The sequence below is a fragment of the Rhinoderma darwinii genome, chromosome 3 (assembly GCF_050947455.1).
Source record: "Rhinoderma darwinii isolate aRhiDar2 chromosome 3, aRhiDar2.hap1, whole genome shotgun sequence".
NCBI lineage: Eukaryota > Metazoa > Chordata > Amphibia > Anura > Rhinodermatidae > Rhinoderma > Rhinoderma darwinii.
Window position 1 is genome coordinate 165920493 of NC_134689.1, and position 19130 is coordinate 165939622.

The 19130-nt window shown below is 36.3% G+C and overlaps 1 protein-coding gene across 2 annotated transcripts in view; it reads left to right on the forward strand.

Moving 5' to 3' along the window:
* Window positions 1–18634, forward strand: part of SYT1 (synaptotagmin 1) — a 514105-nt gene extending 495471 nt beyond the window's left edge. For both annotated transcript variants that reach the window (XM_075857001.1, XM_075857002.1), the window contains exons 12-13: window positions 12850–12983; window positions 15694–18634. In XM_075857001.1, coding sequence (XP_075713116.1) covers window positions 12850–12983; window positions 15694–15900 — 341 coding nt within the window. In that variant the 3' untranslated portion in view covers window positions 15901–18634. The remainder of the gene's footprint in view (window positions 1–12849; window positions 12984–15693) is intronic.
* The last annotated feature ends 496 nt before the right edge of the window (window positions 18635–19130 follow it).

The following is a 19130-nucleotide window of genomic DNA, read 5'->3' on the forward strand; positions in this document are numbered from 1 at the left end:
CCAATCAAAAATTCCCATGTGCTCTTGTAATATTGTCTGCATAGGAAATAAAAGGTGCATCTGATATACTTTATCTGCTATCTGTATAGAAAGTTTTCAAGGACACAACTCTACCACGTCAGTGTTATATTCTGTCCATGTTGCCACACAGGGGTTGTAGTGCAGTCTAAAAAAATTTTTTTTAAAAAATTAGATTGAATTCTAAAGAGCAGAGGTATAAGGCTTTACAGTATGCCTCTCTTGCCAACTTTTAAAAAAAGTGTGGGCAGCAAATATGCCACACTGCACAGCAACCACTTCGTTAGAACATGATAGTTTACCCAGACCAACAGTTATGACATTGCAACACTTATGGTGGTGCTAAATAATAGTCTTCCATATGTTCTGCATATCAAGAGTTGACAAGGACCTTTTTTGAGTTTCCCAACAATGAGATCTACAGTACCTTCAGCCACCATTGTCATTATCTACGTGAATAATGAAAACCATTACTTAAAGCAATGTCTGACAATTATTACAGTATCTAGTCTTCATCATGCGTTTTTGGAGGATAATGTTTATTGCCTAAGTTTTAAATTTTTTTAGTAGTGTGCTTTTTGATGACTGACTCTATAGTACAGTATGGTCATCGTCCATGGTGCTGAATGCTCAAGAAAAATCCAGGAGGCTTGTCATTTACTACTACAATGTCTCCTTGTTTGTATATAGACAAATTACAGCTGTTTCTTTACACTTTGTCACAAATCTTAATAGAATAAGGTTAAATATGAGATTTTATAACAGCATGCTTTGCAGTTAAAGGCAGCTTTAACCTCTGTGAATCAGCACAATAGGCAGTTGGCCTCTGGCAATGATAAAACATTGAGAAGTATGTATCCTTGAAATTAAGACAATGGCAAACTGTTATAGCTAGAGGCTTGTGGTTCCCATGTTTAGTTTGATATATTAATTGCATAACAGATGAAACAAAATGTATAGAATGAGATGCAAGTATATGGGGAGAGGCATTTAGTCTATAATAAGTGAGCTTGAGCTCACAACATGGTAGGGTAAGATATGCAGTGCTGGGAAGAATAGAGAGAAACTCCAGGAGGCATATGAAATCATTCCTACTACCCCTAACCAAGCTCAGATTATAACGTTGTTCATCTTTCTTCCCCACATGCTGCCTTTAATGTTCTTTTATGAAGAAAATACTCCAGTTTCTCTCCGCCATCTTGAATGTAGAAATCACTGTTTGCAGGCAGGTCCTCTGGTTATTATATGTCTTTCGCAGGATCACATAGGAAGATGTGGCCAGATCACATCTACAAAAAGCTAATATTATATAGCTCATTCCAAATTGTGAGCAAGATACTGCAAAGCTGCACACCTAAGACACGGAAAGGCTACTGAGTGCGCCCTGTGCATCTTTGCTGAGACATACTTGCTAATGAAACTTCAGCCCACTGCAGGGAAGTACAAAGGGGATTGGTTGGCAATGGCCTTACATCATCAGGAAACAGGAAGCTGTCTGGAGGAGATTTAGTGACATCAGCAAAACACATAGGACTAAAAACATTCACAGTTGTAATCCAGTGCATTCTTGGATAGCTGCCATGCAACAGCCCAGGCTCATTGGGCCTGATAACATACATATTATTCAGAAACCTACAAAAGACAATAGTGACATAAAATATCATTATTAGAGGTGGGAATTTATATGGGAAAACCTATGTATTTTACAAAAGACCTCTTTACGATCAGACCTCAGATTAGTAATACAGACCTCTCAAATAATTGCAAGATCTGTATCTATTCTGCCCCCAATATAGGCCACTTACTAATATATGTCTTATCTGGAAGATGCACCGTTTTCATGTTCTGTTATGCGGTCACGTGATCCCTTCCCCGCTCCCTTAGGCCCAAATCAGTGCAATTTTGTATTACTATCATGTGACGCTTTCCGGGCATTTATTACTCTGAGAAAACGAAACATCACTGATCACGTGACATTTTTTCTTCTTCTATCTGCCCATAGAATCATACATTACATCTCATGTGACTTCTCCGGCTCCATCAGGAACACCCCCTTTTTATAACGTCATAGGTCATGTGATATATGTCTCCTGAAAAGTAACAGGGGGGTAACTTTTAGGTTGCAGCAAATTAAATTTGTGCTCAGATAAAAACTGTGACGTGAGAACCCAGCTTCAGAGACTAAAATGCATGCTCACAAGTGCGTCTTTTAGATCATGAGACTGATGTCTGGCAAAGCTCCACAGTGGTTTGTGCTTCCAGATTAACATTTATTGAAACAGACAGCCGCAAGATGATATACACTAATAATAAGTTGATGAAGTAAAATTGGGGCTTATTAAGGATTAGGGCACTCCTAAATGAATTGCACTATGTTAATTGAATATGTATTACAAGCATGGGACTCATTTCCAAAATGACCAATGAAAACTATGAAAATATCTCCCCATTTCTCCTTACGGTGTCAGACCTTCCATGTAAAACATTTAAATATGAAAATAGTTTTTGTGACACTCTGCAAAGGTTTTCATTGCATTTTTATGTGACTGTGACAGATATAGGATTTTGCAGATGAAAATGTAATCAGAAGGAAAGGATTGCTTTATTCTGTCTCCTGCTTCCTTAACTATAAAATATGGGACTTCTGTGATTGAAGTGCTCAGTGCTAAAATGAATTCATCAAATCAGTAGTTCTTCTGCTATTTATTCTTCATGTCTACCATGTCTGATAACTGTTCCAATGCAAATTTTTTATTTTGCCTTTATTAGTTGCAAAGCAGGCAAAATGAAATATAAAATAAAATAGATTTCATCTGGAAAACTATAATCCCTTTGCATGATCCCCACAGAAAATTGGCATAATTTATATATATATATATATATATATATATATATATATATATATATATATATATATATATTTATTTATTTTTTTTTATATATATATATATATTTTTTTTATATATATGTATATATATATATATATATATATATATACATATATATACATATATATGCATTCAGTACATATTGTACTCCCTACAGTATTGGGTGGTCAGTTAGTATTAGTGTATGTGGCTACGTCTATCTTTCATGTTTCAGTTACGAAAGGAGCAACATTTCCATTATCTTTCTTCTTTTCACATAGAAGTATAATCTGACAATATTAGGGTGACACTGTGACCCTATTCACATCCCAACGTCACTAGTTTGGACGCTGGATCATAGCATTGTTTATGTAGGAGTTTTAACTGAACAGTTCTGACTCTAGTGTCTGCTTAAATTGTATGTACAATATACAAATACCAAAGATTTAAACCACTTTATTTGAATCTTAGCTAGCCATCTTTTTACTTGCTTTAACCGCTTCTATATTTTATGCTTTAGAAGCTCACAAATACACAGTTATACTTGACCCGAGAGCTCTTGTGCTAAGCTTATAAAAGACTTAACCTCTGGCCAGCAGACCTGAACTCATTTCCCTTGAGTGAAGACATCAATAATGCCTCCTATATGTTTATATAACTATGCTCTGTAAGGTTAGTACAAGGTTATTGAGTTATACATAGAACCAAAAATGAGAATATGGACTTGATCTTAAAGGTACTGTGTTGTTTTAAAGCTGTAACAATGAAAATAACAATCGATCTTTTCATTCATTGAATGCAGACATTATTTTACTATAATCTATAATAACAATATTGGGTTTTCTGCTAGATTTCAGTTAAGGTCGTTTTATTCAAGATATACAGTAGTTGTGTGATAGGTGATCTTTCCCTCTCTACATGATTCTTTTTTTATAGAGATGAATGTGTAGAATAAAAAAAACAAACTGCTGCCGAATAAGTGAATGGTGAATTGGTGAAAATAATGCCAAATTTATCCAAAATGGTACATGTGGCATAGTATAAACACGATCAAAATTTTTCATTTCCTTATGCCAACCTAATGCCTGATAAACATATACACCAAAATATGGTGCACATCTTCAATAAATTCAGCACGTTTTGTAACTCCTCCATGCCCAACAACTTTTTCTACACACTGTGCCACATTTTGCCTAGTAAATATGATGGTGACAGGAAGAGTAGAGCAACTACTAACACTACTTCTGCTACTACTAATAATAATAATACTTTTCTGCTATATTTGATATTTAATACTTAACCAAGAAAATCCTAAATGCATAGTTTTGACCCAAAACGATAAAAAAACTGTTTACATATCGTAAGAAAGTTGACTATACTAATAACGTCTTTACAGATAATAAAAGACGTATGTGATAAGATAATTGCAGATATTACCATTAATTCTGCACATTGATTAGGTAGTAGTTTTAGTAGTAAAGGTTCACATTACTTCTGCAGTAGTTTAGTCACATGACCTCAATGTTTCTGACTAGTAGCTCCACAGTCATGGTACAATCGCACAACCAAAAGTTGTCGTATTGAATAAATATACTGTAGATTTCCCACAGTTTCTCTGCAACAGCAGTGTGAATTTCCTCCTGAGGTCAGTTCTTGGTTGTAAGATGCCCGAAGACATTAGATGAATGGCAGCTGAAACTGCCAATTTAGGCGGGAGCGGCTGACCAGCTAATGTGTATCGGCGTGTCCCGATGACGGTTGAAAGAAGGATCATGCATGTTGGATTTCAACATGCCCGAATCTTTTTTCCAACAAGAGATGAGCCACTGCCAGAGGTGTCTGGCAGCAGCTTATTCCCTTCTCCCCGTTGGGGATACATGCACACCCGGCCGAACTGAGCGTGGAGGTGTATGAGTTGTTTGGGAAGAATAGCTGTCAGATGAAGGAGTTTTCCACCTATCTAAGGTGTATGGTCACCTTCAGCCTCTCATCCTTGCCATTTATTTCTCTTTCCCATTAGCATACTTTTTGTTTTTCAGTGGAGTTACATTTAAAATAAAACTGCTTTGAACAGTTAACCCCAGCCCACTAACACATAAGGTCACAATGATCTATGCTTGCTCTAGTCTTACTTGTTAATATCATACCATTATGAGAAATTGTACCACCTCCTTCAGCTTGCATTGCAAGGTTTTCCTTACACAATATCCCAAAACATGAATAGAAAGCTTTGTACAAGTTAAAAATGAACCCATAATAATAGTCTCCAAGTAGCAGCACTATGCCATCCATATCCGTAGTGCCGCTATATATTGCATTCCTTCCTATATTGAAGTCCCCGAATATCTTTTGAATTCACTTGACAAAATACCCTGGACAGTTTGTTTTTCAGTCGCAGCAGTTCAAATATAAACCCAATGGATGTGACTTTGAGGAACTGGTGATAAAAAGTATTTGAAAACAGCCAATAAATGTGTTTCAGTGGTTACATCCACATCATTCTAAGCAGAACTTCTCTGCTATTATATTTATCCGCTAAGCTAAAAAGAAATGGCAATTTGCTGTTTATATAATACTACTTCTATTTTTATTCACATGATAAGCAGGACAATTGCTCAGCTTCAGATAATTGGCTGATATCTTGCTCTAATTCTAAGTGAAATAGCGGCATATAAATTAGTACCTTCACATAATTATGACTTATGCAGCAATCGTGGCTGGAATGTTAACTACAATTTATATTTTGCTAATCTTAGAATTGCTGCTGCATTTACCCGGAAAAACATTGCTTGCGCTTGCTGTCAACGCTCAGGCAAGAAGACAACAAAGATGCTCAATTTAGAAAAAGAAGAGAATTTTAAGCACCAGTGAGAACTCAAAATAAACTGTATACACAAAAGGAAATTAACCACAGAGGATTGTACTGACCCAGGAGATGCTTACTTCGACTATTTTGGTTTAGTTGCTTTCTTAGAGGTTTATCCATGACACAACTGATCTATTTCAATTCTATATAGAATAAAACATTTTCCTCATTATCAGTTCACCAGATCTCCCTTGAATCCTTCCTGAACCCCTATTTTAATCTGTAGTACTTATATAAGATACCAACACTGCTGTTCATCCAATCGCTAAAACGAAGCGGCAGAAGTGCTCGTGTGAGCGCTCAGCCGCTTCGTTTCTGTTCGGCTTTTTCCGGAAAGCCGATGTAGCGGAGTACGGGCTGATAGACTTTCTATTGAGTCCGTACTCCGCTACATCGATTTCTGGAAAAAGCCGAACAGACACGAAGTGGCTGAGCGCTCACACGAGAACTTCTGCCACTTTGTTTTAGCGATTGGGGGTTCTCAGTGCTCGCACCCCGCCTATCAAAACTTCTGACATGTCACTATGGCACGTCAGAAGTTTGTTAAACATTTAGTTACCCTGTAAGGAAACGTTCCAGTGGCACCATACATTTTTCATAATAAGTAACATGGTTCAGAATTACTTTCATTTCCATTTAGGAAAGGTATCTGTTTCTTATATTGTCCCGTTCCTAAGTTTGAAAGTGATCTTGAATGTTTTCTCTCACTCTTTGCTAGGGGTGAAAATCCTATTGAGCATGATATGATTTACTCACTTACATTAAAAGACATGGGTACAACTTTGCATTAAGCAAAGTATTAGCATATGTAGCAGATATGTGCAATCTAAACGAATAATATACCGTGTCTGCATTTATATAAGTGACACTAGTAAAGGAGGAGTGGAAGTAAGCACGGAAGCAGTCCTCACCGCACCTATGTAATTTTGTAGAAAAGTGGAAGGACAGCTCACTGGATCAAGATGACCTGCCAGCCAAAATGCAAAAATCAAAGAATGGGAACAAGGGTGACAGTGATTGTGCATGTTGTAGAACGTTGTTGTTCAGCACAATACATATATAAAAAAGAAAAACAATCTGCTGGAGTGTTTTCAGAAGAAAAGAAGCACACAGAGGGGGATATTTCTACCACAAATTGCACCTAAAAATGTACCATGTGTATGCACCTTCCTTTACAATTTTAAAAGGGCCGTGACTAAGAAGAGTCACAAAATGCACCAGATTTATTATCAGCGTGCACCATTTCGTACGCCAGTCATGAGGTAGTGTAAGGAAGAGACAAAGTGTCCAACATGTCTAGCAAGATGTGCCAAATGTATTAATGTGCGTCACTGTAACAAATTGGGTGCAGTTTCTGTCTGTCTGGTGTCATTTTATCCTTTCTAACATAGTATTAATAAATATCTCCAGTATTTCTTTGCAAGAGTCCATCGAAGGGCAGGTGCAGGTAGTCCTGCACAGTTACTGGTGTAACCACTGATAAGGAAAATCAGGACAGCGGCTCTTTATATATAGCCTTTCCTATCTAAAGCAAAAGTGCACACCTCACCATGCCTGATATAGTCCCCTGCCAGCCATTGTGCTAAATGTTCCATATATATATCCAGATATATATATATATATATATATATATATATATATATATATATATATATATATATATCATTGTTGTTTTTTAATAAGGTCAGTAAGCAGAAGAATACAGTAAAATGCAATCAGGTAACCTATTTAGTTATTGAGAAATCAGTTCAGTTCATGCTAGTTTATCTTTGTCTGAGATTTCTCCATTCCACCTGAATAATTTGGCAAAGTGAGTTATTTTCTTGTCACCTACTGTCTAAATGTACTTGCTGGCAAGAGTCCATGCTTTCTATAACAGAAAACCTGGGAAATAAACATATTTACTGTGTTACTTTTGTGTAGTAGCAGTAGTTCTAATTTGCCTCATTGCTACATTTTTGCATTTTTTTTATATAATAGTTTCCTAAGGACCATTTTCCAGCTGCATATGCTACATCTTACCATCATCGTGTCTATTGTTAGCTAAGCCAGTCCATTCTATAGATCACTCCATCTAAAATAAATTATTACCTTGAACAGAATGTTTCACATTATGTCAATTCATACAGCACTTCATTTATAGCTGCCCTATAGATAGAAAGACTGATGATTCTTTAATGGTATAAAAGCAAGCTCACGTGAATAATATAGCAGTGGAATGGGACAAGACTGAATGTAATTTTCATTTTCTAATGTTTATTCATATTTTTCAAATTACAAGTAAAATGAACAAATGTATGAGAGTAACAAAGGCAGATCAGCACATGAGCGGTATAATATTGCACAATCTTTCTAGAATTGTAAAGACCTAAATAAAACTTAGACCTCATGTGCATGAAGATATTATGGCTCCGTACAAGTTCTGAGATGTAAGGAGTCTCTGAAGTCCTACTGTCCCAATGTATGCCTTTGATTTTATACTGAGATTTTTTCTCTCAGATTCAGACGGAATCCAAAAGAAAAAATAATCATGGTATGCTCCATTGGACGTAGTATTAGAGACATGTCCTCCCCTAAAAGAAATGCTTCTCTTTTCCATATGGCGCTGCATGAAAGGCACCATAGGACAGCATGCAGCATGGCTACGGCACTTAGTGAATAAGGAAGAGGTAAAGATATAGGGGGTAATTTATCAACATGTCTACGACAGTTTTCTGGTGTCGAAAAGTTGCAAAAGGGCCAAATCTGCTGTGCAAATTGCAACTTTTGGCCTTTTAACGCCACCTCACCTCTTCTGTGGAATGAAATGGCTCGACAAATTAATTATAATTTACGCTAGAAAAATATAGTGGAAATCTATGCCAGCTCCAAGCAGGCATAGATTTCACTCTGTGGGGTGTAGCAAGGCAGAGGCCTGTGCTGGGCCCCTACCTTGCCCCCATCCCATATTTGACTACCGCACCACTTCCCCATTAGACAGTTAAAAAAAATGAAACAAGAAAATATATATAGCGTATATACTCTGTTCTTCTTCTCCCCTCTGTCTCCCTCATCACTCAGGTGCAGCTCATACAACATAATGACACCGGGCAGCATCAGGGCGTTGTATGCGACACATCACTGATGATGTTAAAGTGCTGCATCGCATATAAGGCCCTGACGCTGCCCGTCGGCAGGGCCTTGTACGAGCTGCATTGGAGTGATGAGGGAGTTGGAGGACAGAAGACCGCTGGGGTAAGTATGTGTATTTTTCTATTTTATGGGCGAAGAGGAGAAGGAAAGGACGGCGCATGGCCGAGTTTTGGCCGAAGTTGCTACTTATTTAAAAAGTGTCTTTCACCTCTTCATAAATGTGTCAGAGTTTACACCAGCTTTTCATTCTATTAAGACTGGCGTATGAAACGCCAGTCTTAATAAATTCCCCTTATAGTATCCAAGAGATGTACTCAGAGGTCTAGCTACCTAAAAGTAATGTAGAGGGTACAAATGGTTCATATGGAAAGAGGTAGGGGTTTAGTGGAAAAAGCAGTGTAGGGTGTGTAGACAGGCCTTATTACATGCCCCAGAAAACTTCAGAGCCTTGTGTATTTAAGGGTATTTTAAAAATTACTCCAATCCGACCAGATATACCTATTTAAAGATTGAAATTTAGCAATGGCACAATTTTTTAAACCTATAACTAGAGTTTGGGTAGTTTCTTTTGATATTCAGTTAAGGAAAAGAAAAGTGTCATACATGTCTACAAATTTATTATACAGCGTGCGCCTCTGTGATACATTTGGCAAATTTTCCAACCACCTGGAGTAAGTTTACACTGTCTAAATCTTAGGTAGTATTCGTAAATTTGCCCTATTATTTTTTAGAATTTTGGACACTGATCTCCTGGATTAAGATGTAAAAAGCATTTTACTTGGCTCCAAATCCAGTCAGCCATCCATTTGTCTCTCTCTTGGCTTCTGTGAAAACAGTAAGCCATCTGTTCCTCTGTGTATTTGCGCTTGCTGAGTCTCCGGAGAGCGATGTCTGCTGGGATGTTTTATGTCATGCACTTGATAGACTCCCTCATGCTACATTGGTTATGAAGATGGGCAGCATTCTCCACAGGACTATCGAGCTATACATTTCTTAGCTTTAAAGTGTGTGCTTCCAAGTGTCTGAACATTCAAACACAATTTAAAATCTATCTTTTTTTCCAATCGTCTTTCTCTGATTAAAAGTGTCTTCGGCAGAATTTAGTCTACAGAGCCTGTAAAGCTGTCAGCAGCAGCAGGAACAATTCCTTTATCAACACTTCATAAAATATTGTTGTATACTGCCTGAATCACAAAACTTTTCTATTTCAACCTGAAATAACATAATTTATATCAAGCACAAAAAAAAATCTTTTCCAATATTCTAACAAGGTATGTGTGAATTCTCAGCTACAGTGGCTCATCTGAGTGTGTGTAAAATATTGTTGGATTTGACGGTAGCATAATGTTGTGACAGTAGTGTGGTAGGTGTGTAAACTGGAGAAGGTCACAGTAATTATTCATAACTGTATGAAATGAATATACGGAAGAATGCTGCTAAAGCAAGTACAGGACCACGTGAGTGGATTGAGGAACATTTATTCCCACCTTTATCCAATACATTTAAAGGGGACCACTCAACAGGACCACTACTATATTTTATTTGTAATATGCATCGCGCTCTCAAGTTGGGCACCCATACAGAACATTTTGTGTTGTGCTGCGCACTTACTACTTGATCAGAGGCAGTCACTCCTTGGCAATGAAGCTGCTGCCTACTCGGGAGATAGCAATGTGTTCAGTATATATTGTTTCTTTGGAACCCCATTTCATTTAGCATACAGGATATAATGCCCTGTACAAAACAAGGTACCTGCTAAGGCTGAGTTCACACCTGTGTTGTCAATTCCCTTGTTCCTCTGCAAAATGAAAGCAAAAAATTGAAAGTTAAGGAATGCCGGATCCGTGGCATGACAGACACAAACGGCACCTTATGAACCCCATTAACTTACAATGGGGTCCACTGGGTTCTATCATGGTGTCAATCATTTTGACCGGAAGAATAGGTATGCATGCTGCGCCATACTTCCCATCAAATATGACGGAATCTGTGACGTAGCTTCAACGCAGATGTGAGCAGAGCTGAACAGGTATTATTTAATAATTTAATTATGGAAACATTCATCACTTCCAAGTCTTCTCTGTTAGGAGATAATGATTCTCAGTGGGGAAAATATATCAAAACTGGAGCAATGGAGATGTGAAGAAATTGCCCAAGGCAACCAATCAGATTCCATCTCTCATTTTTCAGAGACCCTTTGGAAAATAAAAGCGGCAACCTGATTCTCTTTTACACCAGTTTTGATATATTTACCCACTGTGGTTTGGTGAAGTCCTGAAGCCTTAGAAATGGCTCATAAATATTTTCAGATTGATATATTTGAACATCTGTTCTGGTACTTCTATGGTAATATGCGGTTTATTGTGAAATTTAGATTTAATATTGCTGACTGTAAAGAAGACTGATATTATTTATCCAGCTGTATGTAACTATTAATATAAATTGATCGATAGGTTGATAACTTACCGTATATAAATTCTAATACTACTAGATAGATAGATAGATAGATAGATAGATAGATAGATAGATAGATAGATAGATAGATAGATAGATAGATAGATAGACAGACAGACAGACAGACAGACAGACGATAGATGGATGGATGGATGGATGGATGGATGGATAGATAGATAGATAGATAGATAGATAGATAGATAGATAGATAGATAGATAGATAGATGATAGATAGATAGATAGATAGATAGATAGATAGATAGATAGATAGATAGATAGATAGATAGATAGATAGATAGATAGATAGATGATAGACAGAGATAGATAGATAGATGATAGATAGATAGATAGATAGATAGATAGATAGATAGATAGATAGATAGATAGATAGATAGATAGATAGATAGACAGACAGACAGACAGACAGACAGACAGACAGACAGACAGACAGACAGATAGATAGATAGATAGATAGATGATAGATAGATAGATAGATAGATAGATAGATAGATAGATAGATAGATAGATAGATAGATAGATAGATAGATAGATAGATAGATAGATAGACAGAGATAGAAGATTAGATAGATAGATAGATAGATAGATAGATAGATAGATAGATAGATAGATAGATAGATAGATAGATAGATAGATAGATAGATAGATAGATAGATAGATAGATAGATAGATGATAGATAGATAGATTAGATAGATAGATAGATAGATAGATAGATAGATAGATAGATAGATAGATAGATAGATAGATAGATAGATAGATAGATAGATAGATAGATAGATAGATAGATAGACAGAGATAGACGATAGATAGATAGATAGATAGATAGATAGATAGATAGATAGATAGATAGATAGATAGATAGATAGATAGATAGATAGATAGATAGATAGATAGATAGATAGATAGATAGATAGATAGATAGATAGATAGATAGATAGACTAATTATTTAAAATGATATGTATTTATCTAGTTTATGTTTATCTAATATTACATTTTGTTCAAGGACTCATGTACACAACAGTACTACAGATCCATATGTGGTGGATCTGTAATACGCCACCCATACTCTGCTATGGGCCCAAACTGTACCTCCAGAAGCCATATTACAGAGACACCATATGGGGCAGATAGCTCCACAATATGGACCTGTACGGACTACACGCACCAGCGCATGGGTGTACAAGCATCTTCCATTGTTGTGAACCCTTAACAGCACTATACTATATCTGTGCACCAGAACATGTCAAAATCCTCTTACAAAACAAAATATATGCTCTGATTAGAATACCCTGTCCCCTGGAATATTCTATGTGAGTTTATCTTCTTCATCATCCTTTGCAGGTCTTATTGCTATGGGTTAACCTTATGAGAAATCATCAGCCTTATTACACACAAGCACCTATTCCGACTGTTTGCGTAGAAATGTTAAATACCATTTTATAGACCTTTTTATTCAGCATACTTACTTCTAATTAAATTTAAATCTTTCCAGATCCCTATGTGAAAATTCATCTCATGCAGAATGGCAAGAGACTGAAGAAAAAGAAGACAACTATTAAGAAGAATACACTTAATCCCTACTACAATGAGTCTTTTAGCTTTGAAGTACCATTTGAGCAAATTCAGGTAATCTGAAACATCACCTTGGAGCATCCAAACATGGTTCCTATCTGATTCTGCTTCAGAACGGATGTAACGAGAGACGTAATTACTGCATTGTCTGTGCTTTCAGATCACATTTTATTATATAGTACGGAGCCCTTCAACTTTCTTTTTAAAATAGTATTTTAAGAGCTTGATGAAAATGTAAAGAACAAGCGTGTTGCATGGCGCCATCCTTTTCACGCTTTTTACTCACGTTTTACAAATTTTTCTGCGTTCTATCTGCACTAGGTCCAGAGATAGGTGGTCTTGGGTATGGGAACCTCAGCACTGTTTCATTATATAAGTGCTGAACTGATGAAGGGGCATTATGTTTAAATAGCAATGGCTCTAATAGAAACATCTCAGACTAAATAGCAAGAGGTATCCAGCCAAATGTTATACAGATAAGAGGAAATTAGATTTTACTACTTTTCCTCCCATCATTTTTGACAGTTACCATAATTTGCCTTATCACAGGCTGTCACAAGGAATAGATATTGTAATGCAGATCCACAGGTGCTCTCTCCAGATATGAAGACTATATAGCCATATATTCTGCATAATCTTCCATAACAATATGCTACTGTACTAGCATAATCAAAATCTACTTGCTACTGTAAAATGATCAAATATATTTCTATATACTATTTGATTGTTCACTTCTAAAATGGTATTTGTACACTTCTTTTCCTTGGATGCAAGAGAATATAAACATAGAATATTAATATTTTGGTAAAATGTTCCTATTGTATACTTGCAGCAACATATTCCATGGCATTTTGCAGATTATTGCCCCTTTTAGTTTATATTAAGCTTCTTTTTAGAGATCAGCTATTTTTTTTCAATGATTTATTTTGCTGATTTATCTGATTCACCTGCATTTGTGAATTGATTCAACGGGTTCAAAATAAGCTTTGGAAGACTTTCAGAGAATAATAGGCAAGCAGACGCTTCAATTCTATTCTATGGACCAGTGAATCTGCTAGTCAGTTAAGGCAGCGAAATAGGCATTTCGATTTGCTTATCTCTATTATAGTGTCAAGCATATATATCATTGGATATATTATTTAGGTTTAATTTAGATTTAAGGGGGTTTTCCCTTCTTAAACATTCATAGCATATTCACAGGATATGCCATATATATATATGTGATAGGTGAGAGGTGAGAGTCCCACTTCCGGGATCATTAACTATTGGGAGAACGGGGATCCCCTATCCCTGTTTCTCCTGATGAGGCAATCACTATCTGCCACCTTCAGGAGTAGAATGAATGGACAAATAGCAACTTATGTGAGCAGATCTCAGATATTCATGACACTTTACATGCAATTTATAGCAGAGTGTTTACTGTCATGTGGCATAGGAACCATTAAGTCACCTCAGGTACCATTACCCAGGTGCAGCTGCAATCTCTAAACCTCCTATACTTGCAGCCATGAAAATACACAAAGCGTTGTCACTGAACATGAATAATTCTTACAGTGATGTCACAGAACCTGCATATTGCACACAATTATATTCCAACACAGGATAATCCATGAAGTAAAGGAGTAATGTACATAGTGATGTGACAGTACAGGTACATAATACAAAACAATGATATCTCTGCACAGGGATAATAAACTCAGTGATGTCACAACACATGGGGAATGGCCAAAGTGAAGTAACAGCACAGGAAGAAGCCACTGTGATGTCATGAGGCAGGGATGGTGCACACAGGGATAATGATCACAATGTATTACTAAACAGGGATAATACATAATAAGATGTCACAAAACTGACATTAGAATCACAATGATGTCACAGTACATAGATAATAACAACTGAAGTTGTATGAAAGGGTGATTGCACACAGGGATGTCACAGAACAGGGATAATATCACAGAACAGGGGTAATAAACATAGTAGTCACAGCACAAGATTAATAGTCACATCATCATAATACAAGGATAATGCACACAGTGATGTCCCAAAACAAGAATAACAAAAACAGTGATGTCATAGTACTTGGATAACAAACACTGTGAAGTAACAGGAAATGGTTATTGCACAGTGATATCACAGTATAGGATAGTGTCTATAGGATAATGGATGCAATGATGTCACAACACAGAGGTTATTAACACAAAGCTAAAAGAGAATGCATAGAGTTATGCCACAGTAAAGGAATAATATACAGTATTGTCACAGTACAGAGAATAAGCATTGGTATTCCTTTAGGCCCCATGCACACGACGGTAAAAATCATCTGTAGTTGCGGACCGCAATTTGGGTCCGCAATTATGGACCCATTCACTTCTGTTGTCCACGAACACCTTCCCGTTTATTTACAGGAAGTGTCCGGGCCGTAGAAGTGCACCGAAAAAAATAGGACATGTCCTATCTTTTGCTTTTTACGGGCCGTGCTCCCATGCTATGTATGGAAGCACAGGCCGAAAATGCAGGCGGCTGTCCACGGCCGGCCGTGCCCACAATCGCGGCCCATGATTACTAGCATGGCTGTTTGCATGGGGCCTTATCTGGCAGAGTGGCTCACAGGCCCTAGAGCCTAGGTGCAACTATAATCTTTGCACCCCCTATACTAACAGCCCTGCCTATTTTACCAAAGTTTTATTTACTCATTACTTAAGATCACTCATGTTATTTCTGATCAAAATACTCTTTTTCATCTGCTGTTTTTACTCTTTTTCAGAAAGTGCAAGTGGTTGTTACTGTTTTGGACTATGACAAGATTGGAAAAAATGATGCCATTGGGAAAGTGTTTGTGGGCTACAACTGTACTGGTGCGGAGCTCCGGCATTGGTCAGACATGCTGGCCAATCCACGACGACCCATTGCACAGTGGCATACTTTACAGCCTGAGGAGGAAGTAGATGTAATGCTTGGCGTCAAGAAATAAAGAGAACCCAATCTGCAGTTGCCCATATAGTGCTCTTTAGCCAGTATATGTAAATACCTCAGTAGTATGGGTCCTTTCATGTCTTTCCATGCATTCCTAATCCAGGTCATTCGTACCTATTCATTTTATTTGCACAAATTTTAATGTCCTTATTTCCCTCAAAAAGAAAACATATTGTGCGCCACACAACTGCCCTTTACTCTTCTTTTAAGCAATATGATGTGTAGATAGAGCATGAATCGATTTGTTATCACACTCTTGTATATAACAGTATGCCAACATTTATTTCTAGTCTGTGTATTTGTATGTTGTACGCGTTTCTTATTCTGTGTATACTTCGATGTTTTTAATAAGATGTTCTATTTTAAACAATGTAAATTGACTAAATATAGAAGAGCTGATATTATATTACAGGTTAATTATTGTATCGTCCGCATTCCAGGAGAAATTCCAACTTATAAGGCACTAGTAGAGTTGCACTGACATCTTAAAGGACAACTTAAATCTGACCTTGACCAGATCCATTCGATTACAATATAGGCGTACATTCCACATTTTCTGTGAGCAAATTAGTTCATATGTGTCGATTTCAGTTAGAGGCAACAGCTCCGATTAGAGGAAACGTGTAAATGTCCACAGCAGGTCTGGTCACTAGATGCCAAGCTATTACTTTGTATATATTTATCTGTTAAAAAAACAAAACTAAAATTGTGGCATTTTTCAATCTGAATGACGAGATAATGGCAGGGACTGTGGAGATTCTATATATGTGTGTGTATGTATGTATACTCTCCAGGACTACTACTAATATCCCATGAGATTTGCTTGTGCATACAGCACTTTTTGCTCGTCAGACACAGTCCTGTAAATTTTAGCTTTAGATAGAATGTACATCTTGTGGTTTATCTGTGCGTTTCACATTCCATATTTCATATACTCTATGTATGTATGTTCTACCCGCATATCCTGTTTCACGGACAGATTGTGAGGCATACTAAACATTGCTGAAAAGCATTGTGCCTGGTACACACTCACCTACGTTCTCATAGTTAACAATCAGTATTGTGACCCAATATATATATATATAAAGACTAAACTGATTTAGCCATAATTCTGAATGCACTTCAAGTAAGCCAAAACAGCTAGTGACCTTTTTTATATATACTATTTGTATAATAAGTTTTAATTTGTCCTTTAAAAATGGTATAAAACAAAGAACAAGTGTTAGCAAACTGGAGCACCCTCTTGTGTATACTAGATGCTCATTTCAGGAGGAGTTTTTAAATGTTTTCAATGTTATTATGTAGTAAATGGCACTATTATGAAGCTATTAGTCATTCCATAAGAGTCTTAAACGACTGCTCTGTGTATCACTGTGACTGCCGTGTGTGCTTAGATAAAACTTAGTTCTCTCAGTGAATAGCAATCAATTAATTCTATAGTGATATTGTACTGATACTGCCATCTCTTTCTACTGCACTGTTGCAGGAGAGCATAGCACAAATAGGTTACTATGGACCAATCTGAAACTGGGCGCTATGCTCTATTTTGGATACAGAATAGGTAGATCACACAGCAATGTATTGAGCACTGTGCAATATAATCCGTAAATTATCTATATTTAAATATATATAAATATATATCAATAAACATTGTAGACTCTATCTTGTTATCCTTTAAGCATATCATTTGGTGAAAAGACTTTGTGCAACAATATATTAATATAGTTACCTTTATTTTCATTGCACAGATTAGGAATAGGGGACATTTATTTTGAATTGTTTTTTTTTTTCTTCTTTTTAAGACACGGAATTATGGATACAAAACAGGGCATTACTCCATCATAAATGGACAAGGGGCATCGGTGATGTCTCTGCCAAGGTACAAATAGCAGTTATATCTAGCTGTGCAATTGATACTTATGATCATTCTTTATGGTATTTTGTATAAATATATTACTAATAAGGACTTAATTATAGAATTTTTTTTCATTTAGATGAGATCTTTTTACTACCAAACCAGCGTAGGTACCCTGTTATCTTGGCTCTAGAAGGGCACAAATAATGTAGGACAGGTTTAGGCCTGTATGCTGCATAATCTGGAATAGTAAGGTGATATATATACTTACAATAATTAATTTGACCCAAATTCATCATACTATTTCAGCTTATTACTATTATTATTATTATTATTATTATTATTATTATTATTGTTGTTGTTTTTCTTATTTTTTTCCAAACTTTATGTATATGTCTAATGGATATGCTCAAAATGCAGGTTCATACTGCCCAAGGTGCATTCATAATAGATATTAATGCATTTGTACTGCCTAATCTTAATATAAGACAGTGATGTACTTACTGAACCTGCTATTTGATCAGAATAGGGTAAAAACCATAAACAGCCACATCTACCTTTTGGACAAAGCTGTGTAAAGTCTTAGAATCTGATGCTGTAGAAATCCTAGTTGCCTTTGTCTATACTTACTGCCTGCTTGAGTGTTTCTATGTGTGAGTTTCTTTCCTGTATCTCGTAGAAATGTTTGGGTGTTTTCTCTTGCCATATTGCTCGTGACCCGCGGGCTAACAAAGTTTGCTGTGTATACCTTCATTTTTGATGAAGTGGTTACAATTTAGTTTCACTTGTGTAGTGATTCCCACAGTAGAGTTTTCAGATCGTTGTTAAAAACCTTGACATAATCAGCAAATATTCAATAAAAATATTTTATTTCCTGTTTGGATCTTCCTTTTTTAAATGGCGAGTTATAAATTGTGCAGTTTTTTTTCTCTGAATAATAAATGTGGGCCGATGTTCTGTATCTAATAATACACAGCAAAATAATAATTACTTAAATGTTTATTGTTGAACTGTGTATCTCAAAAATAAGCAAACATTTTCACTTATGAAAAATGAAAATAATTCTGAACGAATGAAACACCATGTTTATCCAGTAGTTCTGAATTATAAGTCAGTTTTAATAATACAGGTAGTGCAGTTGTAAGTAAAGGGATTCAAGTGCATCAAGACTAACCTATTCGTTTCATGCCATCAACAAAATCTGTTAAATGTTGCAAATTTCCTCTCCCATAAGAGAAAAAGAGCTTCTCCAAGAATGGGAATCGTGATGAATCTCTGGAATTTATACCCATATAATGATTTCACAAATTTTTCTCGTTAGTCGTTGAAATCCCAAGTACACTGAGAAGTATTTGGTTTGTGCACGTTTTCAG